General features: G+C 36.1%; 3 protein-coding genes across 3 annotated transcripts; 1 reads left to right on the top strand and 2 right to left on the bottom strand.

Annotated features, from left to right (window-relative positions):
- Positions 1–5,344: 5,344 nt before the first annotated feature.
- On the top strand, positions 5,345–6,747 carry LOC119981896 (transcription factor RSL2-like). The gene is made up of 4 exons (XM_038825036.1): positions 5,345–5,962; positions 6,072–6,326; positions 6,417–6,548; positions 6,640–6,747. The coding sequence occupies exons 1-4, from the start codon at positions 5,345–5,347 to the stop codon at positions 6,745–6,747; spliced, it is 1,113 nt and encodes a 370-aa protein (XP_038680964.1).
- A 12,287-nt stretch (positions 6,748–19,034) lies between these two features.
- LOC119981897 lies at positions 19,035–20,419 on the bottom strand. Its single transcript, XM_038825037.1, has 3 exons — positions 20,398–20,419; positions 19,442–19,599; positions 19,035–19,307 (listed from the first exon to the last, which is right to left on the bottom strand). The coding sequence occupies exons 1-3, from the start codon at positions 20,417–20,419 to the stop codon at positions 19,035–19,037; spliced, it is 453 nt and encodes a 150-aa protein (XP_038680965.1).
- LOC119981898 lies at positions 20,416–22,778 on the bottom strand. Its single transcript, XM_038825038.1, has 4 exons — positions 22,223–22,778; positions 21,515–22,105; positions 21,318–21,329; positions 20,416–20,534 (listed from the first exon to the last, which is right to left on the bottom strand). The coding sequence occupies exons 1-4, from the start codon at positions 22,776–22,778 to the stop codon at positions 20,416–20,418; spliced, it is 1,278 nt and encodes a 425-aa protein (XP_038680966.1).
- Positions 22,779–24,082: the final 1,304 nt, after the last annotated feature.

The raw sequence follows: 24,082 nt of genomic DNA on the forward strand, positions 1-24,082 counted from the left end.
CTTGACGCCATCCTGTTTCAATTGAAAGATGTTTTGACAATATTATCAAACCAAATTGCAATGACTGTGCCTATGTGAATTTCATGGGAAAGGAAACCAGTAATTACAATTAAGAATGTGTACAACAAAACATCAAATGAATAAATCACACAAAAATAAAACATGCCATTATATGGGGTAACCTAACTTTCTGGAGGTTTCGGCCATGGATCTAGGGCTTTATAAAGTGCAGGGGTAAGTTTATCTAACTACTCCGCGAGATCCCAGATCATGTTGCTTTTAAAATCCCAACTATTGGGACAAAAGCTCCTCCCTTAACTTTTAAGGGAAGTCGATCCGGTGAGGATATCTTCCACTATCCATGCGGAGACGGAATCTCACGAGAATAGTGGTCAACCCTCTCTAATACTAAAGGTAGAGCCCGGGTGGTAGGCTACAGTGAGTGTAAATGTATGAGATGACAAATACTTTACCACAACAAAATAAATCAACATCCCTAACATATAAAGGAAACAAACAATTAATCATACAAAAAGAAGTAACCGTAGCCAATCAATTTAATCATATGGGTTTGACCCTCTTAGGTTTAAAAAACCTGGTGTCCCCAGCAGAGTCGCCAGTTGTCGCAACCGGGGTCACGACGCGGACCGGCGTTTGAGGATGAAAAATGTTTAGAGTCGCCACCAATTGATTTAAGGTGCAATTGGACACCGAAAAGACCTGCGAACCAGAGAAAAGGGTACGGGGATCGATTGAGTGTGGGGAAGGTGTTAGGCACCCCACAACTCCCGTTTGAAAACGGTTACCCGGATTAATCTAATGGCTATCTTATGGAAACTTGCTCTTTGCAAGGTGTAATTGTTAAAGTTTGAATTATTACTTTCAACACACTTATCAACTTATGATAGTGTTTGAAAAAAGCTTGGAATATTACTATCAATTTATGATGATTTTTATTTGGAAATAGGTTTGAAATAACACTATCAACTTATGATAGTTTTGGGAAAAGATTTGTAAGAATACTATCAACTTATGATAGCATTAAAAAAAATTGTAATATTACTAAAACTTATGATAGTTTTTATTTGGAGCCACACTACCAACTTTTGGTAGATTTAATTTTAAACACCAACTTATGGTGTTAATGATAAAATGTCCTACCAACTTTTGGTAGGTTTAATTTTAAACACCAACTTATGGTGTAAATGATAAAATGTCCTACCAACTTTTGGTAGGTTTAATTTTAAACACCAACTTATGGTGTTAATGATAAAATGTCCTACCAACTTTTGGTAGGTTTAATTTTAGATACCAACTTATGGTTTATTTAATAAAATGTCCTACCAACTTTTGGTAGGTTTAATTTTAAACACCAACTTATAGTATAAATGATTATTTGGAAAAGTGTCATCTATCAACTTAATCTATTATTGCCAACTTATGGCAAATTAATAAATGAAATCAAATAAGGTCCATAATTCGAATAAAGGGAATCAACTCATGATTTTCTTAATTGAAATGACCTATATTCAATTTTAAACTCATATACTTATAATAAATAAATAAAAATCCAAATAATTAATGTCCAAGTTATACATGTTAATGGGGGTGATATACTCAACATAAGGGCCAAATATACATACTTAAACAAAGAATAAAGAATATCTTAAGCAAAATCCTAAAATTATTCAAGTTCTCCTTGATCCCGGCCCAAATGATGTTCAACTCAATTCAAACCCAACAAATAAACACAAAAATGGGGGTCAATATGGGTATTCAAATATAATATCAAACCAAACACATACTTAAAGATTTACATATACATATAAACATATATACAATATATGCATATACACACATCCAAACCATGTATAAATACACACATACCGTACACATATAAACATAAATCTCTAAAAAAACCTATACAACTTATTCCTAATGTTGCCGGGTTTTGAACAAAAAACATATATACAAAACATCAATTATACTCAAACCGGACATCAAAATATACTCAAACAAACAACAAATATATTCAGTATATTAGCATGCCATATTGACTGATTATGAATGAGTCAAATCCAAATCCAGTATTGCAAAACCAAGTCCAAATCCCGTACCAATACCACCGATTATCATTCTATATAGAACTTGAAAATTACAAGACCAAATCCGGCACAAAAACCAGCAAATCTATTACAACTAGCAGGGTAAAAACAAGGAATAACCTTAGTCAATCATCATCAATATCGAACAAAACAAAAACCCACATCATGAACCAAATCTATGAGCAAAAGGTTTGAACAATAACGTAAACATATTGGCAACGAGTCCGAACAAACACATAGAATAAAACCAAATTTGAATCAAGGAATTTGAGTCATTACCTTCTCAAGGAAACAAAGAAAACCAAACTTCTTCTCTTCTTTTGCTCGGTTGCTTCTCCAAATCTCCTCCTTTCTTCTTTCTCTTCTTTTTTTGTTTTTGCTTCACCAAAAAAACCAAAGTCTCCTCCTTTCTTCCTCTCTCTCACGCCTCCTTTCTTCCTCTCTTCTTTTTTTTGTTTTCTTTTTTTTCCACAAAGTCTCTTCTCCCCTCTTCTTATTCTTTTTCTTTCCCCAATTTGTGCCACATTTCTCTCTTTGTCTCCTTCTTTTTATTCTTTTTCTTTCCCCAATTTGTGCCACATTTCTCTCTTTGTCTCTTTCTTTTTATTCTTTTTCTTTCCCTAATTTGTGCCACATTTCTCTCTTTGTCTCTTTCTTTTTATTCTTTCCCCAATTTGTGCCACATTTCTCTCTTTGTCTCCTTCTTTTTATTCTTGGCTTTTTCTTTCTTATTTTTTACTTTTCCATTCTTCTAGCAAAAACAATAAAAAGATTAAAACAATTCTCTTATTTTTAGATATTTTCTAAGATTTGATCTTATTGGGTCAAGATTTGAGTATTTAAGGATCCAAGAAAGGGATTATGAATATCTATGGGCTTGTAGGTCAAAGAAATGAACTTTTGCATTTTTTGTGTTCTTTTTCTATTTTTTATTTTTCGGATCGGACGAAATCCGGTTACTACACTTAGTAATGATGTAAAGATTGTATATGAGCCTCTCAGATGGGCTTTCGGATTTGGGCCTAATCGTGGTAGTCTAAGTGGGAAGACCCAAATAGTTCTACTAGTTTTGTCATTATGTGATGACGTGGTGCCACACCATTTTTGGCACCTACAAAAAGGCGGTTACTAGGGTAAGCTGCTCCGCTCGACGGTAATGAGTTTCCGCATCTATCATTATCTTGTTGATGTAGTATACGAGATTTTGTTATTTGTTCTCGTCTTGAATGAAAACAATACTCACTGCCTTCTCAAAAGTTGCAAGGTAGCGGTACAACTCTTCCCCTTCTTCTATAAGATGTTCCTTATATTGGTCCTCAGTCTCGTTGTCCTCAACAACTCTGATGCTTCCTTCAAACCTAGACAACGTCTCTCATTAATAGCTTTCTCTCTCATCGAGGGAGCCTATTCTAGTGCATTGTAGCTTAAATGCATAGGTAAAACAAAAAAGGAGTTGAATGTGAACCCATTTCGTGTAGCCTGAGCACCAACTTTGGAGGAAACCAAAGAGAACAATTTGCTAGTAGGTTCAAGAAACAAGAGCATAGGAGCAGACCTCTAAAATCCATAAGTTGGAGAACCAACTTCAAAGCATCTACATTGACATCATTGAGGTCCATCCACTGAGGAAAAACTGTAACAATAAGAGACCGAATGTAAACAAGTAGAAATATGAAGAAAAAAAAGCCAAAAGTAACGAAGGCAAGACATATTGGGTTTAGCTGAAATCATACAATGACAAATGATGGGGTCTTTCTCACCCTCTTTAGGGAGTTCCCAAGGACTAGATACCAAAACGTCAACATTTTCGCGCTTGCTACTCGAAGAGAGGTAGTGATCCAGGTTGTAACCTATTCTACCCTACAAGTTAAATATCTCCTTCTTCGTTGAAAGAGAATGAAATGAGTAGTAATACAATATTTCATTCGTGCCAAGCTTCACCTCCAAGATCAAATGCATCTTCAGAATCCCTCCAAAAATCTTATATGAATTAAGAGTCGATTCTCAAGGATGGAGCTTCAGCTTATCAAGGACAATCTTGATAAGACGAGGCAAGGAAATGGGAATTTGTTAAAGTTAATGTTATTTTCTCCTTATTAAATATGTTTTACTTTAGTTTATTAAAACATCTTCTTATTATGTTGTTTTATGTTTCAGTCTTAAGGACTGTTTTCTTCTATGTTGATGTTCTTGATTCAAGCTTGATCTACTTTACGACTTAACAGAATCCTTGCCTCAGAGATAACTAGAATAGAAAACTTTATGAAAATTACGTCAAAGTTATGGTCTCATTAAACGGTGACCTCATGGAGGTGTCCAAGTCCTATAAAATTCATGTACTAATGATTTAGTGCCAAATATTATTTTGCTTAAAAAATTTGCATGAAAGTTATTTCTCTAATAAAAATCTCTCGTAGTGTTATTTCTAAAAAAGCCTCATTGAGTATGAAAACGATATAGAGGTGTTATGTTTCTTATCACTTGAACGAGGTTCAAGATTTCTTATTGCTCGAAAAATTACTAATATAACCTTAGAACAAAGCTTATATATGGGCGTCCTTAACTTGCAAAGTTATTGACGCCCACTTTATGTGAGTAACAGCGGGGCCAATACCCAAGCTCACTTTTTCAAATAGTCTTTTTGTGTGAGAATTTGCCTATAACTCCACACTACCTATAACAAACAACAATAATAAAAACTATAGGGGACAGAATCAACAAAGAGATACTAATTGTCTGATCACAGGTAAAGAATGTCCAAAGCATCATCTCCACGACCACATACAGCCGTCCTTTTCCTCTCCATAATAATATGATGATTGAAGAAGAAAGTAATTAACTAAAGAACCCCCCACGTTGTGTCGATTTTGCCAGGTGTTGATTCCTCTCTTAATCTCATTCCAAATCTCAGTCTCTAATTCTAAGTGATTGAATCTCTTTTAACTAAAAAAACAAACAAACTCTGTGTCTCTTCTGGGTTCATCAAGGGTTGCCCTTCACATAATTAAGAATATCCTCTCATCTTAGTTGTACTTGGTGGCCCCATTAGGGAAACACATAATTTGGAGACTTTTTTTTCCATATAATGCTAATCATTGGCTATATATTATTTCATTATATGGAGATATAGTTCCACATAAACAGTATAAATACTTGGTCTTGATCTTGTTCCCTCTTCAAGCACTATTCACTCAAATCAATAGAGCTTGTTTGTTTATAACTTTTAGCAGAAAAAAACAATGGAGTCTGTCATTGGAGCCATTTCTGCAGAGGGAGAGTGGAGCTCTCTTGGTGGTAATGGTGGTATGTACACCACAACAGAGGAGGCTGATTTCATGGCACAATTGCTGGATAACTGTTCCGTTGATCCGCTCGACCTGGGTTTAGGCTTCGATGTTCAATCAAGCTTCTGGGCATCATCAGGAGTACTCAATTATAATAAATTAGGCTCATACTGTAATGCTGATAATAATACTAATTCATTTGGTTTTTCACAAGGGAGTACTAGTTATAGTACTGGCACTACTACTAGTAGTGTCCAGTTTCTCCATGATTCGAGCCAAGAGAGCTTCTACTTGAGCGATTCAAACCCGATTGTTTCGATGGATTATTTCGGTATGACAGATCCTGCTGCCACAAACAATGCTGCTGCATATCTGATTGAAGTTGATGATAGCACCAGCTTGAACCAAGATATGAGTGATGGTAATGCAGATGATGATCAGTCTGCTAAAAGGCTATCGGAATCTGCCAAGAATACGCGGCAAATGCAAATGGAATCATTAGAGATGCAAATTGCAGAACCAGCTGCAGCAGAAGATAAGAGTTCTAGGAAAAGGTCGCAGAGTACGAGCGATGTAAGTATATTTGATGAGATATATTTTCATTTCCTGTTGAATCTGTATTGTTGTTCTACAATTTGTTTCCAACATTATTCCCATTCTCACTGCGATTCAATAATTTTAGGTTCAAAAGAGTAAGAGGAATGTGAAATCAAAGAAGAATGAGAAGAATGAGGAGGATGAAAATGCAGCTGTGTTTAACAGGCAAAGCACAAGCAGCTGTTGCTCGGAGGACGACGGGACGAGTGGTTCTCAGGAGTTTAATAATGGAGGAGAAAGTTGCAGCTTGAGCTCAAAAGGGAATTCTGCCCTCAACTTGAATGGCAAAACAAGAGCAAGCAGAGGTGCAGCGACTGATCCCCAGAGCCTCTATGCAAGGGTAAGTAATTACATTTCTATCAATGTCAAGACAGAAAAAATGTCCAAGAATTGATGAATTGACAGAACTGGATTTAATTATATTATGCAGAAGAGAAGAGAGAGAATAAATGAAAGGCTGAGGATTCTACAGAACCTAGTCCCAAATGGAACAAAGGTTGATATCAGTACAATGCTTGAAGAAGCTGTGGAGTATGTCAAGTTCTTGCAGCTTCAAATTAAGGTAAGAACACATAGAACAATGGTTTGTTATTTGATTGGATCAATTTCAAAATGGGTTATTTAGTTAGTTCTTGTTTGGGATTTTTTTGCAGCTCTTGAGCTCAGATGATCTATGGATGTATTCTCCCATTGCTTACAATGGAATGAACATTGGACTTGACCTTAAAATCCCAACTTACAAAGATGACTCTAAAAGATAAGGAGAGAGAGAGCAGAAATGAGTTTTCTTCTGTAAAAATAAAGCCTTTGCCACTATGGCATGAGTATCTCATACCCTGTAATCAAAATTCTTGAAGACAAATCTTCAAGAATATTACTTTATCAGATTCATTTTCATTCATTTATTTCATGTTGTCACCTTGGTACTATAGATGTTTATTATTTGATAAACTAAAACAAAAAAAGTGTACAAAAAAGCACATGAATTTCTTTCAAAAGAAGGGATGGAGATGTTATATATATGTTGCCACTTGACATTGTTTTTACCAATATTGCTTTTGGCCAAATGTGTGTCCCTAGTTAATTAGTCATCATACTCATAATTTCTGCAACTAGTCAGGATTATACTTCAAATCCAATTGTTATTTCTCTAGGTATTCTTGTTATTTATTTGGTTTATTTTTTTAGTACAGTTGTATTCTATTTTTTTTTAACCGATAACGATATTATACAAATTTACCCTTTAGACATCTGATATGGGTTTAAACTCGGGTTGTCAGACCCACGCACACCAAGCTTCCCACCAAATGACAGGATAAGTTGGGCTAAAGCACAACGCGTGACCATAAGGGTATTGCTCCTTAATGGGAATCAAACTCTTTTTTTGTGAGTAAGTAAGTTATATTAAAAGGAAAATAGATATATAGATTATGAGGGACATTCCCCAAGCAAAGTCTCAAAGACGTCAAAGATTGTGAAACCAAGACAAAAGCCTAGACCCAACCAAAGTTAACATCCAAAACAAATCAAAAATAGGGTAACACAAATATACAAAAATGCAGAGAACCAGTCTGAACATTATCACGGCTTCTGCAGCTGCAGCACTCAGTAGCAAGAGTCATCCATTGAATACAATTTCATGTCCCAGCATCCTCCTCCATAAGTTCCATGTCTCTAACAAATTTGGGTATCGTCGCCCATCTTTAAAAGGAAGCATACTTTGAAGCTTACTCCGCACCTTCTCAAAAATAAAATCCACCACAAAAGTGATCGGTCTAAAAGATCTCCTGAATTCTTATGACTTGGTCCTAAAAAGATTTACCAACTAAAGAGTCACCCAAATGATTAGAGTTGTATTTGGTGCTACATGACAAAAGAGTCAACAATGTTAGACAACTCCACTTTGAAATCTAAAATAATCTAATTAATAGGTAGCTAATCCCACAAGGCTATGAAACCACGTTTTTATAGTGCATCGAATATTTCTTTCTTTATTTTTTTTCGTTCCTTTTCTATTTTATAGTTTTTTTTTAATGGCACAAAGTTCTATATTATAGTTTTGTGTTTAAGAATATATTCGTTTCATATGGGAGGAAATTTGGATTAACATGCAAAAGTTTCATGTGAGGACTATAAGTCTAAAAATTTAAACAATTTTTTTCTTGTAAATTCCTCTATATTTGTGCAAGATTTACCCCTAAACCTTTTTGCCCCTAATTTGTTAGTTTTAATAATTATATGAAGCATGTGAGAATCTTTGGCCCTTCCAATTTGTAGCTCAAAATCATGCAATCAATTATTCAAAAACCGCATATAATGTATGACTAAAAGCTCGTCATTCATCTCATGAAAAACCTTTTGTGTTCGCTTAACCCTATATCCATGGGCGTGTTTAGTATTCCCTTTGACCACTCTAGACTCTAGTTACCATCTCGTCTGCTCGCATAGATATTTGTGTTGGAGATGTAGGCCTCCACACAAGTCCCACATAGAAAAATGATGAGTTGTGAGTGATTTAAAACCCTGTTTTAGGAGAAGATGTGAGACACGTGTAAGAAAAAAATCCCAAATGCGGACGGGTTTTGCCCTCCAAACCTTTATGAGATCCATGACCTAACGTTATGTTTACAAGGTATTGGATGGATCTAGTCTCAATCTCGATCGTAGGGTCAAAATGGGCATTCATCCAATACTAGGTACATCCAATGTTAGGCCCATTAACATGGGCTTCCTCCTTGGATCCACATAAATATTAACAATTCGTTCTATTGAAGTGGCCTATGTAAGAGGAAGGGATAGAAGGGATCGTAGAGGGTGGAATTGAAGTAAACTCTTATTCCCATAGCTATTATACCAATATTGCTTCCACACATATGCAACTAGTCTCTTAATAACAATCTAATTAAGTTAACCAACATAACATTTTGAGATAACTTTTTCTAACTAGGGTATCTAAATTTGCCTATCCATATTGACATCAAATGACTTGTCATGGTATTTGGAGGAATGTTGTTAAACCCATTCCGGGAATCAACTCGGAAAGGAGACTTATTCCTTGGTCATCGCTCCTATATAATGCATACCCTCTTATCTGTGTATGTATGCAAGCTGGGTGGGTATATATAAAGACAACACGAATCCCACTCCTAATCCAATGTCAACACACGTTATCTATTTGACCATCATTGTCATACAACTCAATTTTAATTTTTGTCTCATAAAAAAATAAAAAAATAAAAATTTTGATTTGGCTGGCTATATGTATTCCCATCTCATTTTTATCATTTGGAAGACATTCTAGCTAGAACATATTATATAATTATAATATATATTCTATGCTAAAAGTGCAAAATGCTTGAAATTAAATCAAACTTAAGAATTAATATCGCACTAATGACATTGTTTTCTTGCTACTTAATGCATAGTTTCTCTTATTTTGTTTATCAAGTAGTCTTGAATTAAGATGATAATTTTGATATTCTTGAATTTCAACATTAGAAATTATGTAAATTTGTAGGTCATATTAGTCTATTGTTCAAAGACGTTTGTTTGTACCTTGTCACTATCTTTATCTTCTAACTAATTCAATTTGTTTTCAATGTCTTTTGTTACAAACAAAGCCAAAAACAATACAATTAATCATGAATCCAAATTATTTTAAAATTTTCATATGGGTTTAAATTCCCATGTTAATGTCAACATATATAGATAATTTCAGTTTCTAACCATTAACAATACGTTTTCTTCAAGGAAAACATCTCGTAATAACTCCGTAGTTAAGCGTGCTTCTGCGATATCACTATTGGGAGGACAAAGTTGTACGGGCCCGATGTATCCACGGGAGCTGGACAATCCAAAGCAGATAATTTTAGTGATGTGTATTGGGTTGGAAATTCTAATAATTAATTCAATAATATGAAAAGTCTCACTCTCATCCATATGCCAAATTAAATACTTGCTCAATAAATTAAATTAAAGGATATACATGCCACTTGACCACATATCACCTACCCAAATTGTCTACTGATTCAAACCATACCTTGTATATAAATCAACATTATGTGGACATCATTTGGTCCTATCTATCTATGTAACAAAGACATTCAAAGAAACAAAGTGAATTCTTAGTTTTTAAATCAAGAGAGAAATAATACATCCATGGAAGGTTTGATACCATTCCTTCTTCGTGCCATGAAGAAACAGAGGCCTCAAAACACCTACAGGTCCTTCTCTGAGGGCTCCGGCTGTAGCTACCGACTGTTAACCGGAGGTGACTCGGTCAGTGGCTCGTCTCATCGTCGAACAAGGTCGGACTTCCAGCCTCCCACCTCGGAGTTCTTGAACCAGCGACGACCCGGCGGCCTTGAATTGCAGAAACAACCAGTGGGTATTGGATCAAGCATCGGTACTTATTGTAAGGGAGCTAATTAATAGCAATACTTACAAATAATCTCCGACTGCGCTGAACAAATGAAAATTGTGATTAAGATTATTACTTGTTCCAATCAATTAGTTTAATTAGTTTCATGCTCTTCAAGTTATATTATATAGGGTGTGCTTTGTGTTGATGGAACGAAATCATGGGTTGCTTTTTTTTTTTTTGGTAATGGAAATTGTATATTACATATTTGCATTGTAATCAATATTCAGCCATTCAAATGAAAATTTTATATTATTTCATAGCAAACTCATAGTTGACTAGCCGTAAGTTATTATTTCAATTGGAGAAAACTATTTGATTTTGTTAATTAGATTCACAATCAAATTAGATTATGCTTGATAATTTAGCTATTCAATTTTTATCAGTTAAACAATTTATTTGTTTAATTTAGTGTTTTTATAAGGAACATTCAGATGAATACCTTAAAAACCGACAAAAATGCTAAGAGCATCTACAACAGCTCCTCTTAACAGATTCTCTAAAATACAGTAAAATGAGTCATTTTATAGTTTTGCAGAATCCCAATTCAACAGCACTCCACAGCAGCTCCTCTAAGCCATCTTCTATAATTTAAAATATTCATTTCTCCAATCACTTTTAAAATCTTTTATGTTTAATTTTTATCAATTACATTATACAATAAAAATTATATTTTTGACAATATCATTTTTAAAATAAAATAATATATTAAATATATATTTTACAAGAAATTTTGATTTTTCAATTTAGTCTAAAAGTTTACTCGAACGGCTATATTCTCTACACTCAAAATTCCAACGGTCATATATCAAACGACTATATTTACAAGATATTCAAATGGTCTAAAATATTCTAATGACATATTATAAAGGATCAGAATATTCCAAAGCATATTCTAAAGGATCATAATATTCTAACGGCATATTCTAATGGTCAAAATTTCAAACTTTACATTTCAACAGTCACATACTTTTACTATAAAAGAACTAGTGTCTCGCAACTTCATTTACACCTCTCCCAACTCTTCTTCATTATATTATATTTTCACAATGAATTCTCTTTTCAAGCGTATACAAAAAAATTATGATGATTCATCCTCAAACTCGTCCTCTGAGGATGAGTTCGAAGATCTTTTATTTTTGGAGTATGAAAGAAAACGATTCGAGCGAGGATCAACATCACGTACCGATTCTCATCGACAACGTTCGGTCATTAATCGTAATCGACTACAAGGTCATGAACGCATATTCAATGATTATTTTACAGAATCACCAGTCTATAATGATGCTATGTTTAGAAGGAGATTTCACATTAATCGAGCTCTATTTCTTCACATTCAATCCGCAATAGAAATGCATGAACCATATTTTCAACAACGAAGAGATGCAGCCGGTAGACTGGGGTCATCTTCTCTTCAAAAGATAACTGCAGCATTGAGGATTCTTGCTTCCGGAGTTGTTGCAGATTTCATGGACGAATATGTAAGAATTTCAGAAAGTACTGCTATTGAGAGTGTGAAATATTTTTGCAAAAGCAGTTATTTCTATCTTTGGTCCTGAGTATTTGAGGTCTCCCAACAACAACGATATTGAACTACTGCTAGCATTAAACAAAACTCGTGGATTTCCTGGGATGCTAGGAAGTATCGATTGTATGCACTGAAAGTGGAAGAATTGTCCGACTGCTTGGAAAGGTATGTACACTGAACATTGTCATGAACCAACAATTATTTTAGAAGCCGTTGCATCATATGATCTATGGATATGACATGCATTTTTTGGACTACTAGGGTCCCATAACGACATCAATGTGTTAGAACGATCCTATGTTTTTTCTGAACTAACTCAAGGGCGTGCCCCTATAGTTAATTATTCAATCAACGGTCATAACTATACAATGGAATACTACCTAGCTGATGGTATATATCCTTCCTGGGCTACGTTTGTGAAATCGATCCCGCTACCACAAACTATGAAGACCAAACATTTTGCAAGGTGTCAAGAAGGTGCCAGAAAAGATGTGGAACGTGCATTTGGAGTGCTACAATCTCGATTCGCAATTGTACGTGGACCTGCTTGTTATTTATTTGTGTGTTTATAATTGTTACTCAAATAAATTTAAGTCAAATAAAAACAAATATTATTTATCGGACTAAAACCAAGATGATTTACCCATATTGATAAACATAAAAAAATTGGATAATATAAAAAAAGATAGAATAATGTAGTCATGGCTCATGTGACTCACGTATGTATCATTTAATATTAAAAAATGTTTACAGGAGCTACAGTGCTCCGCACAGTGCTTCGCTACCTCTAGCGGAGCACTGTAGCATTACGACAATTTAGCGGATGATATACTGTAAAATGGGATGCAAGACCAGTTTACCAGAGTCACTGGAGCTGCTCTAAAAGTATCCAAAAATTCATTGAAACGTCTTAGGCCTAGAAATGTGCTCAAATTACATAGGCCTTAGCTCCTACGACGTTAGGCTCAAAACAAGTTTCAATTTGATATATTATGGGTCCAACACGTACAAGCGGTATACTATGTTAGCAAACATGTGTCAATTTTATCTATTGCATAGTATTTATCTATTCAATTTTATCTGTTCAACAATTTATATGTTCAATCTAGTGTTTCGTGTTGATTTTTGCGCTGGCTTGTTCAATTTGGCTATGCAACAATTTATTTGTTTTATAATTTATCTGTTGAAGTTTTATCTACTACAATTTTATGGGTTGAAATTCTTTTATCAATTTAGTGTTTTTACGGTGGTTTGTTCAATTTTATCTTTTGAAATATATTTAATTTAATTTTATTTGTTGAAATTTTATCTTTCATATATTTCTGTTATGAAAATATCAACAATGGATCTCGTTAGAAATAGATTTTCGTGCGTGTTGATTTCAGATATATAATTTTTTTCGAAATCCGTCATGTGTTTTGAAAGAGACGTTTTGAAATTTCGTTTAAGAAAAAAATACATACAGTTGGAATTGGATGATGTCAACATACTTGGGAGAGTGAAAAAAACGTGACAGATAAAGAAGAATATTATGAGTTACTAGGGAAAATTTATCAATAAAATAATATTTAAATTTTTTTTGTCATTTATTGTTTGCTTTGGAATTTTATGACAGTAAATTTAGGGTTTGGGCTTTAGATTAAATACCTAGTTGTTTATAATTGTAATTCGGAGATGGTTGACAAATAAAAATAAGAATTTGAAATATAAAAACTATTTGTCTCCTCTTGGTCTGTAGCGGTCGCCTCTACGGTGAGCATCTCAGGTATCCTCTATTCCTCTGCATCTTTGACCCGTCCACCTCTGCCTATCCCTGTATTTGTAGTAGTGGTGGTAGAAGACTAGAAGTAATAAGTCTTCAGAATGTATAGTGGACTAGATCCAAACCTGATGATCTTTCCCTTCCATGGTGATTTTAATATTTTCCTTTTATGTTTGATGATTCTCTTCTAGAATGCCTTTTATTCTCAAGTCCTGATTAATGTTAAATTAGTTTCACGGTTGACAACTAAAAATGCCTTGTTATTGAGAATCCCTTGTTTGGTAGGGTTTGGAACTTGGCATGTGTGTCATTTAAATTGATCTCAAAATTTTATGTTTGTCTATATTTTGAGGTGGGTTGTAGTAGCTTGAGTTTCTTTCACTTGTTCCAACTCATATTTTGATAGTTACTTTGGCACTCTGGGGACTTCATTTTCCTTCTATGGTTAGCACTAATTTGTGTTTGTCATGGTGATTTTGTTTCAAATTTCAATGTAGATGGCTAGAGCCAAAAAGAAGAATATGGGCCCTCCACAACCAGTACCTCCTCCTGTGGAACAAGTAGAAGAAGTAGATTATTCACATTCTTCTGAATAGGAGCTTACGCCTTCGAGTCACCAAACTAGTGGTGCATCTTCAACAGTCACGAAACCTAAAAAATAAAGGAAATATCAGAAGCATGGGCGCATTATGATAGAATAGTGATTGAAGGGCAGGACCTACAAGCTAAGTGCAAGCATTGTGGTGTGAAGTACATGGCTGATCTAAACAAACATAGAATAAAGAATTTGAAGATGCACGTTAAGAAGTGCAAAGTTTTATTGTCTCAAAAAGGTCCAATGGACAACTACACCATATCTCATGATGGTGATACTACAAGTAATGAAATGAGGCATCACAAATTTGATTCTAATCTGATTCCTGCCGCTCTCATTGAGTTGATTATTTGCGAAGAACTACCGTTTAGAATTGTTGACAGCGAGAAATTTAAAGAGTTTTGTAAGGTTATGGAGCCACGATATATGGTACCGTTGCATATCACAGTTGCCAGATACATCTTCAAGATGTATAATGCTCAAAAGGAGAAATTGAAAGAGGCTTTGAAAGGTTACGTTGGTCGAGTAAGTCTTACCATAGACATGTGGACTTCTTTAAACAATTCAAGCTACATGCGTGTAATCTTTATTGACAAAAGTTCAAAGTTGCACAAGAGGACCATTAGCTTTTGCTTGGTTTAGGACCACGGGGGTGAGGGCATTGGGAAACAACTTGAGAAAGTGACTAAAGTGTGGGGGATGGAAAAGATCATGTGCATAACTGTGGATAATACTTCTGCAAATGAAGATGCGATGGAATGGATGAAAAAATATGTGTAAGCATGTGTTGGTTGGAAATTATCTACATGTAAAATGTTTCGCTCATATATTGAATATCATCGAGAAATTTGGATTACAGAAGTGTATTATTTCGGTTGAAAGAATCAGAAATGCAATGAAATATGTGAGATCGTCTTCGAAGAGGCTTTCCAAGTTCAAGTTGGAGTTACTTGTACTAAATCTTTGTGCCTTGATGTGGCTACAAGATGGAACTCTACTTATTTGATGTTGGAGGTTGTTGTGGAGTATGAGCTTGTGTTTGTCCACTTACATGATGAAGATTTGGGTTACCAAAACTCTTTTTGAAATGACATTGTTGTTGGTTCTCCAACCTTTAATGATTGGATGACTGCTCGCAAGTTAATCCCTTTCTTGACACTTTTTTATAATACCACTATAGCATTATCGGGGAGTTCTTATGTCACTTTCAATAGCTATTTTTTTCAATTCCAAGCAATTCGAGATCACTTGAAAAAATGCTCAAATTGACAGCTATAAAATGATTTCAGAGATAGAGGGAGAGATGATGGTAAAATATGAACAATATTTTGCAAACATTTCAAAGGTGAATATATTAGTTTATGTTGCGTTAGTGCTTGATCCAAGGAGTAAGTTGGATATTTTCAAACGCTTTTACAGCTAGCGTTTGATGAGAAAACTACTGACAAATTGTATGAGGGGACAAAAAAATTGTTACAAGACCTATATGAGGAATATCATTCAATTTTAGGTGCTCCTCAATCATAACCACGTGTTTCACAAGTATCTGGAAGAAATGATACAAGTTTTTCATCTTCTACATCAAGCACGCAGGTTTCAAACGCGTGGGATGTAGTTTGTGATCGCACTGAGTATGCGAGTTCCCTTTCTAAATTTGAGTTAGATAAATACCTGACTGCTGATCGCGAGACACCAATGGATGAATTTGATTTATTGAATTTTTGGAAAGTTATGGAAGGCAAATTTTCGATTCTTGCATCAATTGCACGTGATATTTTTTCTATCCCTGCTTCAACTGTTGTGTCAGAATCTTCTTTTAGCACTGGTGGTTGTGTGATAACAGCTCGACACAGTTCTTTGCTACCGAGAACTATTGAGGCATCGTTATGCACGCAGAGTTGGATTAAAAATGTCATTGCGATTGATGCCGATGAGGTGATTATGGATGACGAAGATGCTCAAGAAGTGGAGAGGGCTGCTGAAGAAGGTGCACATAAATATTTTTGTCAATTGCTTATTTTCTTAACTATTTATACTAATGTATCTCATAATCTTAAGATTGTTTGTTTTTAACCGTCTTCTGAATATTGAACCTTGTTTTAGAATTGGATGGTGGAGCTGGACACGATGGAGGGCCTAGACCTATTGTTGTATGGGAAGCTTAATTGAAGACATGGTATATCATGAGAATGAATGAATTACACAAACTATGGTATATTTGCTAATTGATTTTGCATGGTACTTGTCTATTTGGCTAACTTTTATATGATTTATGATTTATACTTTATAATGGTATCATGGAAGGCTAGAACTTGGAACCATGGATCATATAGAAGCAAGGTTGAAGAATGTTATGCCAAAGCTTTGTATTAAGAATGTTTAGGATGTAGTGGTTGAATGTTTTAAACTTTTAATAGCTTTTTTTTTGTGTTAATGACTACATGTTTTGAATTTGGTGAGCTAATTCATATATTCCCTACGAGTCAATGCCTTACATGATCCATACAATGTTCTGGAGAATTGGGATATAAACTCTATTGACCCTTGTGGCTGGAGGATGATTACTTGAATGAGAGTTCTCTTCAATACAGGGGACTTCCTAAGCTTGTCTGGGACCTTGTCTCTAGGAAATGGAAATCTTACCTTCTTGTAGTCGATGTAAGTTAGACGCTTCATTTTCATTTGCTTTGTTTATGTGATCATCCGATGTGATGGTTTTCCAGTTAGTTGACTTCTCCAACTTAAGTTATTGTCACATTATGTGAGGGCAGTTTAGTACTTCAGTTTATATGTATAGAATGGAGAAGCTTGAAACACTGGATCTCTCAAACAATACATTCAGCTACTGCTTATGTTTTATTGATTGCTTGTGTGGTTATTTCAAACGGGTTACTCGAAACCCAAACCCAAACCCGATAACCTAGTAACCCAGTTTTCGTTAACAGGGTTATCGGACCGGGTCTAGGGCACTTAAAAAATATCGGGTCAGGTCAGACCCAGTCTGATAACCCGGAACCCGACCCGATATTCACCCCTAGATACTATCATGGGCAAAATGGGCTTCATTCGGTTAGCTAATACCTTCGAAAGTACCTTGTAAACCACATTGCAAAGACTTATTGGACGAAATTCAATCACTTTTTTTGGGTTAGGGACTTTCGGTATAAGCATATATGAGTACTATTGACATGCTCTGGCATCCATCCAATCTGAAAGAAACCTATCCATTTGGAAAAGGGTCATGTGTATTTGCTCTTCGGTAGGATCCTTTAGAACACTATCATTCATCCTTTGTGTAACCGTGCATTGAAGACTTGCTAACTCACTCCCAATATCAAGTAGACTATCGATTTGGAAAATTCTTTGAAAGAAATTAACAATTATCGATTCCACCTAACCTAATCCTCCTCATGAATCTATATTCATGTCTTATCCTCAATACCCATAATACAATTCTTCTGTTTCCTCTAACTAGCCTTTTTGTGGAAAATTTTGGTATTACGATCACCATACTATAGCCATTCAACACGCGAGCATTGCTTCCACATAGGCATGGCAACGGGGCGGGGGCGGATCATGGCTGCCCCGCCCCCACTCCGCCCTGTCCCGTATGTCGGGGCAACATTTAACCCCCGTCCCCGATCCGTAACCGTTACAATCCACGGATCCCTGCTCAACACGGAAATCTCTGCTTATGAATTTTTTAAAATGTTTTTATCAAGAAACATACAAACAAAGCTACTTAATATTTTTTTGATTGAAGAAACACAATAATTCAATATATTGTATTAAAAAAACGATTACTATTAAAATGAGATCTAAAAATAAAAGTATCTTCCGCATGTGGAGTGTGTATATATGTACATATATAATTATTTTCTATATATATATACACATGTATAGCGGATCGGGTTGCTGGCGGGTTAGGAGGCAACCCCATCCCCATCCCGTCCCGTATGCGGGTTGAGATTCCTTGCCCCATCCACCCCGCACAAGCCTCGGATAGGGGAAAATTCACGCGGATCGGGCCAGGGTGGGGCGGGGCGGGCAAAAATTGCCACCCCTACTTCCACATCACGTCCTCCCTAAGCAACAGTTCATTGATTCGGAATTCATTGAAAGTTAGAGCAACTACAATGGTGTAGTTTTAATGGGGAATGGAGGGTATATATTGTCTCATTTAATGGGATATGCATAAAAATATCTTCCAATGATAACATTTTTGTTGTCCCAATTTTGTTGTGCCAAACTTGCAAGCATGGAACATGATTGGCTTCTATATTGGCTCCAAACATGAGCTCCACTTAAACAACGATACTAAAACTCAAGACTGACCCCACCTCTATTATATCAAAAACCAAGCCAGCAAATTTACACTATTACCAATACATATAATATTTCATTCTCATTCTTATTCCCAGCCATCTCAGCAAAATGTCTCCCAATACATTTTGTTGTTCCCAATAACATTGCACCATTGTGTTACTCTTACCATGATATGTCACTTGGAGGATCCTCCTTAACCAATGCCCTAAGAGTGTAAGGGACAAAACCTTACTAGGAACAATATGGCAATGTAATACCGTTTGGAATTTCATCTAAATAAAAACAATAAACAAAATCCTAGACATCAAGCTAAATAAGCCTAAACAGTTTGGGACAGATCCAGTTTTTAACAAAACAAGGTTGTTCCGTATAAAACATGCCAAAACAAAACTCCCCACGACAAATGCCACTACATTTCTAGGAAGCCAGGAGTGCTTCAACTTTTGCAATTTGATTCTCTTCATTCTTCAGGGTAGGGCTCCTATTAGCCTCATGAAACAAGTCGTGCTTCCATTTCTCTACTCGACCATTGCTTGAGTGATACCCTTGCTTGCCACCGTATCTATCCCTTCCCCTATAATTGCCACCATTGCCAACATACCTTTCTCTCGGTGGAAAGCCACCCCTTAGTGCTTCACCTCTGTATGATTTCTCTCGTTTGTCCAGATGTTGGGTCTTATGGTCTCTTTCCTCCCGTTTTCACTTCCAAAAGCACTATGATCATATTTATTCGTATTAACAGCCTCAATTGCAGTTTTCTCATAAGGTTCAGGGTCTTTAATTTTCTTCTCCATAAATGCAGGCCTCTTTCATGCAGGGAGCACAGGATTAGCCTCCGTTTCCTGAAACCTGTCATGGCGCCAAACATTCTTCTCCTCCTCCTTCACTTCTGGTTTCCCATCTTTTGGATGTGTGTCATGACCTGCTGATTTGTTGGCTTCCCTCTCATTACGCCGATCTCTTGAATCTCTCCATCCACGTTCTACAAAATTAAAGAAGAGTAAGCAATAGAATTAAGAGATGGCAGAATGCTAAAGTTTCTGCTTAAGTATTACGTATAATAACGAGATGTAAATTTCAGGATCATAAGACAAGATTTTGATGCATCTCTAGATTACAAAATGCAAACAATAAATAAAAATGATCAAAATTGACATTTATAAATTATTAAATTGACACATTGAATGCCTTTAATTATACGTATTTCTTCAATACCTTGGCAAAATTTTAAATCGTATTCGTATGTAAGTTAATTACAAGACCTTATAGTTCCAAGAAGCCAATAGAACAGAAGCGGAAGATCGAAGAATGATAATTTAATTTCAAATTTCCTCATTCATTGACCTGCTTGAAGGCATGATTGGAAATGGATTGATAACTTAATTCTAGACAAGGCTCATTGAGAATAATGAGGGTTCTAACATTCTTCTAAATGAAAATTCAATAACCCAAAGTAAATGTATACAAAAAACCAAACTAATTGTCTCCATGTGAGTGTGTGCATTCAAGTTAAAAAAAATTATGTGCAGGAATCAGGATTGAGACGAAACACAGAGATTTGCAGGATAACTAGATTTGCAAGACCGGTTTAATAAAAAAAATAATGGGAAAAAAAAGCCTGCTGGAAGATAGGTACAGGTCTAACAGTGAGGTCAGGGCCTCAGGGGATGGGATAAAGGAAAGTTTACAAGCACAAATTAGTTCATGGAAATAAGTAACATTCATAAAAATCAAGTACTTACCATTAGATGCTTTCCGACCAAAGCTTCGACCAACTTACCTAGCATTGCCACGCTCATCATGCTGTTATAAGACATGCACAGGCAAACCCAATAGTGTTATACATGGAGACACTTGAAGGCACAGGGCCGAACAGAATCCCTCTACAAGAGCCCAGGAAAAAATGTTTTGTATACACTGAATAACAACCAAGTCATTAAATTCAATAAAAATACTGATGTAAACAATCATCTATCTAAACAGGACAAAAAGTATACCTATGCTGGGCTTGGGAAGAGCGGTTTGGGTAGTTCTATGGATTTGCATGCACAGGATCTTTTTTACCACTTCTAAGTGAATCCAAAATATGCAGACAGTCAGACACAAAACTAATACAATATTTAAATTTTATTGAAGAACTCTAAGGGCTAACTTTGATGACCCATAAAAATTTGAATTCCCTTCTTTCTTTTTTGTCCCATTGGACTTGCATATAACTTCATCATTATATCTATGTACATGCAGTCCAAACTAGAAAGAAACTGAAGCCCGTTAAGTTGAGGTCAGCTGGATGTGACCACTACAAAAGCAAAGCTAATGAGAATCCTGAATTATAAAAATAGAAATAGTGAAATTCAAGAGCTCATCAAACTGATTGTATGCCACAATAACTGCAATTTCCTCCACACGGTTTGTGACACATCCGTGCCCTCGAATCTTGCTTAGTGATCCAGTTAAGAAGTAAATATATGTCACCTCGATTTACTGCCATAACTCGGTTTTTACCTTTCCATAAGCCTTTTTAATTGATGAACCTTAGTTGTACCCCATTATTTGCTTAGTATACTCACTCTAAATAAACCCCAATTAAAATTAAAATAATTATGAGTTCATCCCATTTTCTTCTTTTTTAAATTTTGCAGCCTACACCCCATGTACAACAGAAAACAAAAACAGAGCATCTCATCCCATGTATTATACCAATAGTACAACCTAGAATCAAAGAAAAAATGAAGCCATAATCATATAAGAAGGAGGAAGTCATATCAGTGCTAAACAAAATGAACAAGGAAGTGTCTTGGATCAATCTATCAACCCCACAGTTGCTATGTTACATGGCCTCAACCCAAAAAGTGTCTTGAATTTTTCGATCCTAGAAGAAAACATATCTGACCAACCTCTGGCATTGGTATGATAATGATCTGTCCACATCTTTGAAACAGGAGGTATGGGACTATCTTGCGCTAATTCCATTATGATGAAGTGAGAGTCATTGATATACCCGAATACCATGATCCCTTGCTTATAATCCAGTGGCAGTGGATCCCTGAGAGGAAAAAATGTGAGGCAATGTTCTTGTGAAATGAGTGTAGCAACAACATTGTAGCATGTAGCTACCACATTTCCCATATAAGGCATGATCATCCAAATCTTTTGATCTGCCATGAAAGGAGCTAATAACTTGTCATATTGACCTCCATTCATACAAAGCTCATTTGCAAGATCTTTTCGAACTATTTGCCAACCATCGTCACCCCAACCATAGAACAATGCCACGACTCTGAATCCACGGTGGCCATCTCCAAGGACATCAAAAATATTGGAAATGTAGGCCTGCAAGAAATCAAGAAACAGAGACACCCAATTTTTGATGTTTGGCTTCCTAGTTCTATGAACTTTATACTTTCCCTTTTGCTTGACACTCTGCTTTGAATTCTGACTTTGTTGAACATCTTCAAAGACATGAGACTCGATAGCATGCTCAAATGCTGAAGGATCACGCTTGGTTGAATTTTCATCTACTTGAGATGATTTAAGCCCCTTCTACCTCTTCTTCCTCCCCCTTACATTAACCGTAGGCTTTGGCTCTAATATGGAAGTGCTACTTGCCTTGCCTAATGACTGAAGCTGTCTTTTTATTTCTAGCTTCTGAGGCACAATAACAATCTCAAATGTCCTCCTCACAATCTCCATCTTAGTATCAATGGTGACTTGATCTTTAGGGTCTTGACTGAATGGTTGGATGCACAACTGTTTCCAATAGTTATGTATGTCATTGAGTGGGATGCACTTACCTTCATTTCTGTAAATTGTCAGCATATGAGCACATGGCAAACCAAAACATTTGGCATTTGTGTGTAGACAATTCTCTACACTAACTCCTATACTGCCAATAGAAACACATTCAGTTTCAATCTTCTCCAAGGCAATAGTAGATACCACATTCACCAATTCCTTGTACAAAGGAATCCTAAATCGAATTGGCACTCTAGTTAGACTGTCTTCAAAGAAAGCCTTTATATCAACAAATTGACCTTGCAGTAACAAGTTAATCTTGCTAAAAGACTGGAAAAATCCACCAACTGAGTTAGAGAAGTACTTTTTAAGCTTAGAATGATTGCTCTCACAAAATAAGTCACAAAATAAAGCATATCGAGCCATCAATGGCCACTTCACTAAATAAAGGAAAGTCAAGTTCACCAATAATGCGAAAGCTTTCCGTGACACCTCTCCCTAAACCCCAAACACCAAAACCCTAATCAGCTTAGATAATCCAAGTACAACTTCACCTCACATTACCATTCAACCCAATTCAACTCCACGCAATTCTCATATACTAGTAGTTTCATTAACAATCAATTAACGAATCAAACTTGACCATCCAAGAACAACTTCCCTTGTAAGTCTCGTCCACCAAGAACCCACTTCCATCGCAACATTGTATAAAGATATACACATTAAGAAAAAGATACTAAAGTACTTGTGATCCTTGTCGAACCTGCTAGAAGGATGTCGTTGGGAGTCAGAATCCCGGCCCTCCCGTCGAGACATGGCTTCTCTCGATCATTTCATTTAGGGCTTTCAACTTCGCTTCTTTAGTACTGATGTGAAATTGGGGTAAGAAGTTATAGCGAATATACCATGGTGTAGCTCTCACGGATCAACGGTTTATGTGTAGCTTTTCATTAAAGGTGTGATTCTGTCTGTAGTGGCCAAAAACCGTCATATGATTCAACCAACGATATTGGATGATGGTCAATGCAATATGGGTCGGTAAACACCAATTTATGCTAACCAACTCGGTCAATACGAGTCGAAGGTGGATATGCCAATCTGTATCCAACTCCTCCAGCGGTCCATCAAGGGGCGCCTGAAACAAAGGCATCCAAAGCCCTCGACGACCCATGAAAGGGCACACAAGCCAGAGACGTTCAACGTCATTGATCGTCAATAGACAAAGACCACGCAAGCCTCAGGTATGCATCCTACACCATATTCATGCATACATTCGTACATACATATGTCTCACACCATATTGATCGTACACCTAAACCACTATCTCCTATCCTGACTTGGTCACCCTACGGCAACGATCGTCTGAGATCGTTGGCGAACCTGACCCCGACAAATCAAACAGCCCAGCACGTCATATCAGACAGTCTGCAGCCACCTCCTGACATCAAGCCGCTTGATCACTGTACAACCCTGATCTCAGCCAATGAAAATGGGTTGCATGTCCTGACATTCAACACCACCTTCTCATATCTACCTGTAAATCATACTACAATGTCTGGTGTGCCAATCTTGGTCGGCAAGTTACTCCACTATAAAAATCCCTCTCCTCATTGAGAGTGGACACGAAATCTTGGAAACGTAGACCCATAGCTCTAGCTCTCTCACTTTCTTCAACCTTCAGCTCATTCACAACTCTCTTACATTTTGCATACACCATTCCCATACAAGCA

The sequence above is a fragment of the Tripterygium wilfordii genome, chromosome 17 (genome assembly GCF_013401445.1).
Source record: "Tripterygium wilfordii isolate XIE 37 chromosome 17, ASM1340144v1, whole genome shotgun sequence".
In the NCBI taxonomy this organism is placed as follows: Eukaryota; Viridiplantae; Streptophyta; class Magnoliopsida; order Celastrales; family Celastraceae; genus Tripterygium; species Tripterygium wilfordii.

Bases quoted from the DNA above. Each gene is read 5' to 3' on its own strand.
- LOC119981896 (XM_038825036.1), top strand. From the start codon at position 5,345: ATGGAGTCTGTCATTGGAGCCATTTCTGCAGAGGGAGAGTGGAGCTCT. The intron at 6,327-6,416 runs GTAAGTAATTAC...TATATTATGCAG, and splicing joins CCCAGAGCCTCTATGCAAGG to AAGAGAAGAGAGAGAATAAA. The intron at 6,549-6,639 runs GTAAGAACACAT...ATTTTTTTGCAG, and splicing joins TCTTGCAGCTTCAAATTAAG to CTCTTGAGCTCAGATGATCT.
- LOC119981897 (XM_038825037.1), bottom strand. From the start codon at position 20,419: ATGATGAGCGTGGCAATGCTAG. The intron at 19,600-20,397 runs GTAAGTTGGTCG...TTAATTTTGTAG, and splicing joins GATGAGCGTGGCAATGCTAG to AACGTGGATGGAGAGATTCA. The intron at 19,308-19,441 runs GTGCTCCCTGCA...TGAAAACGGGAG, and splicing joins AGGAAACGGAGGCTAATCCT to GAAAGAGACCATAAGACCCA.
- LOC119981898 (XM_038825038.1), bottom strand. From the start codon at position 22,778: ATGGCTCGATATGCTTTATTTTGTGACTTATTTTGTGAGAGCAATCAT. The intron at 22,106-22,222 runs GTAGCACTTCCA...GTGATCCTTCAG, and splicing joins TCAGTCATTAGGCAAGGCAA to CATTTGAGCATGCTATCGAG.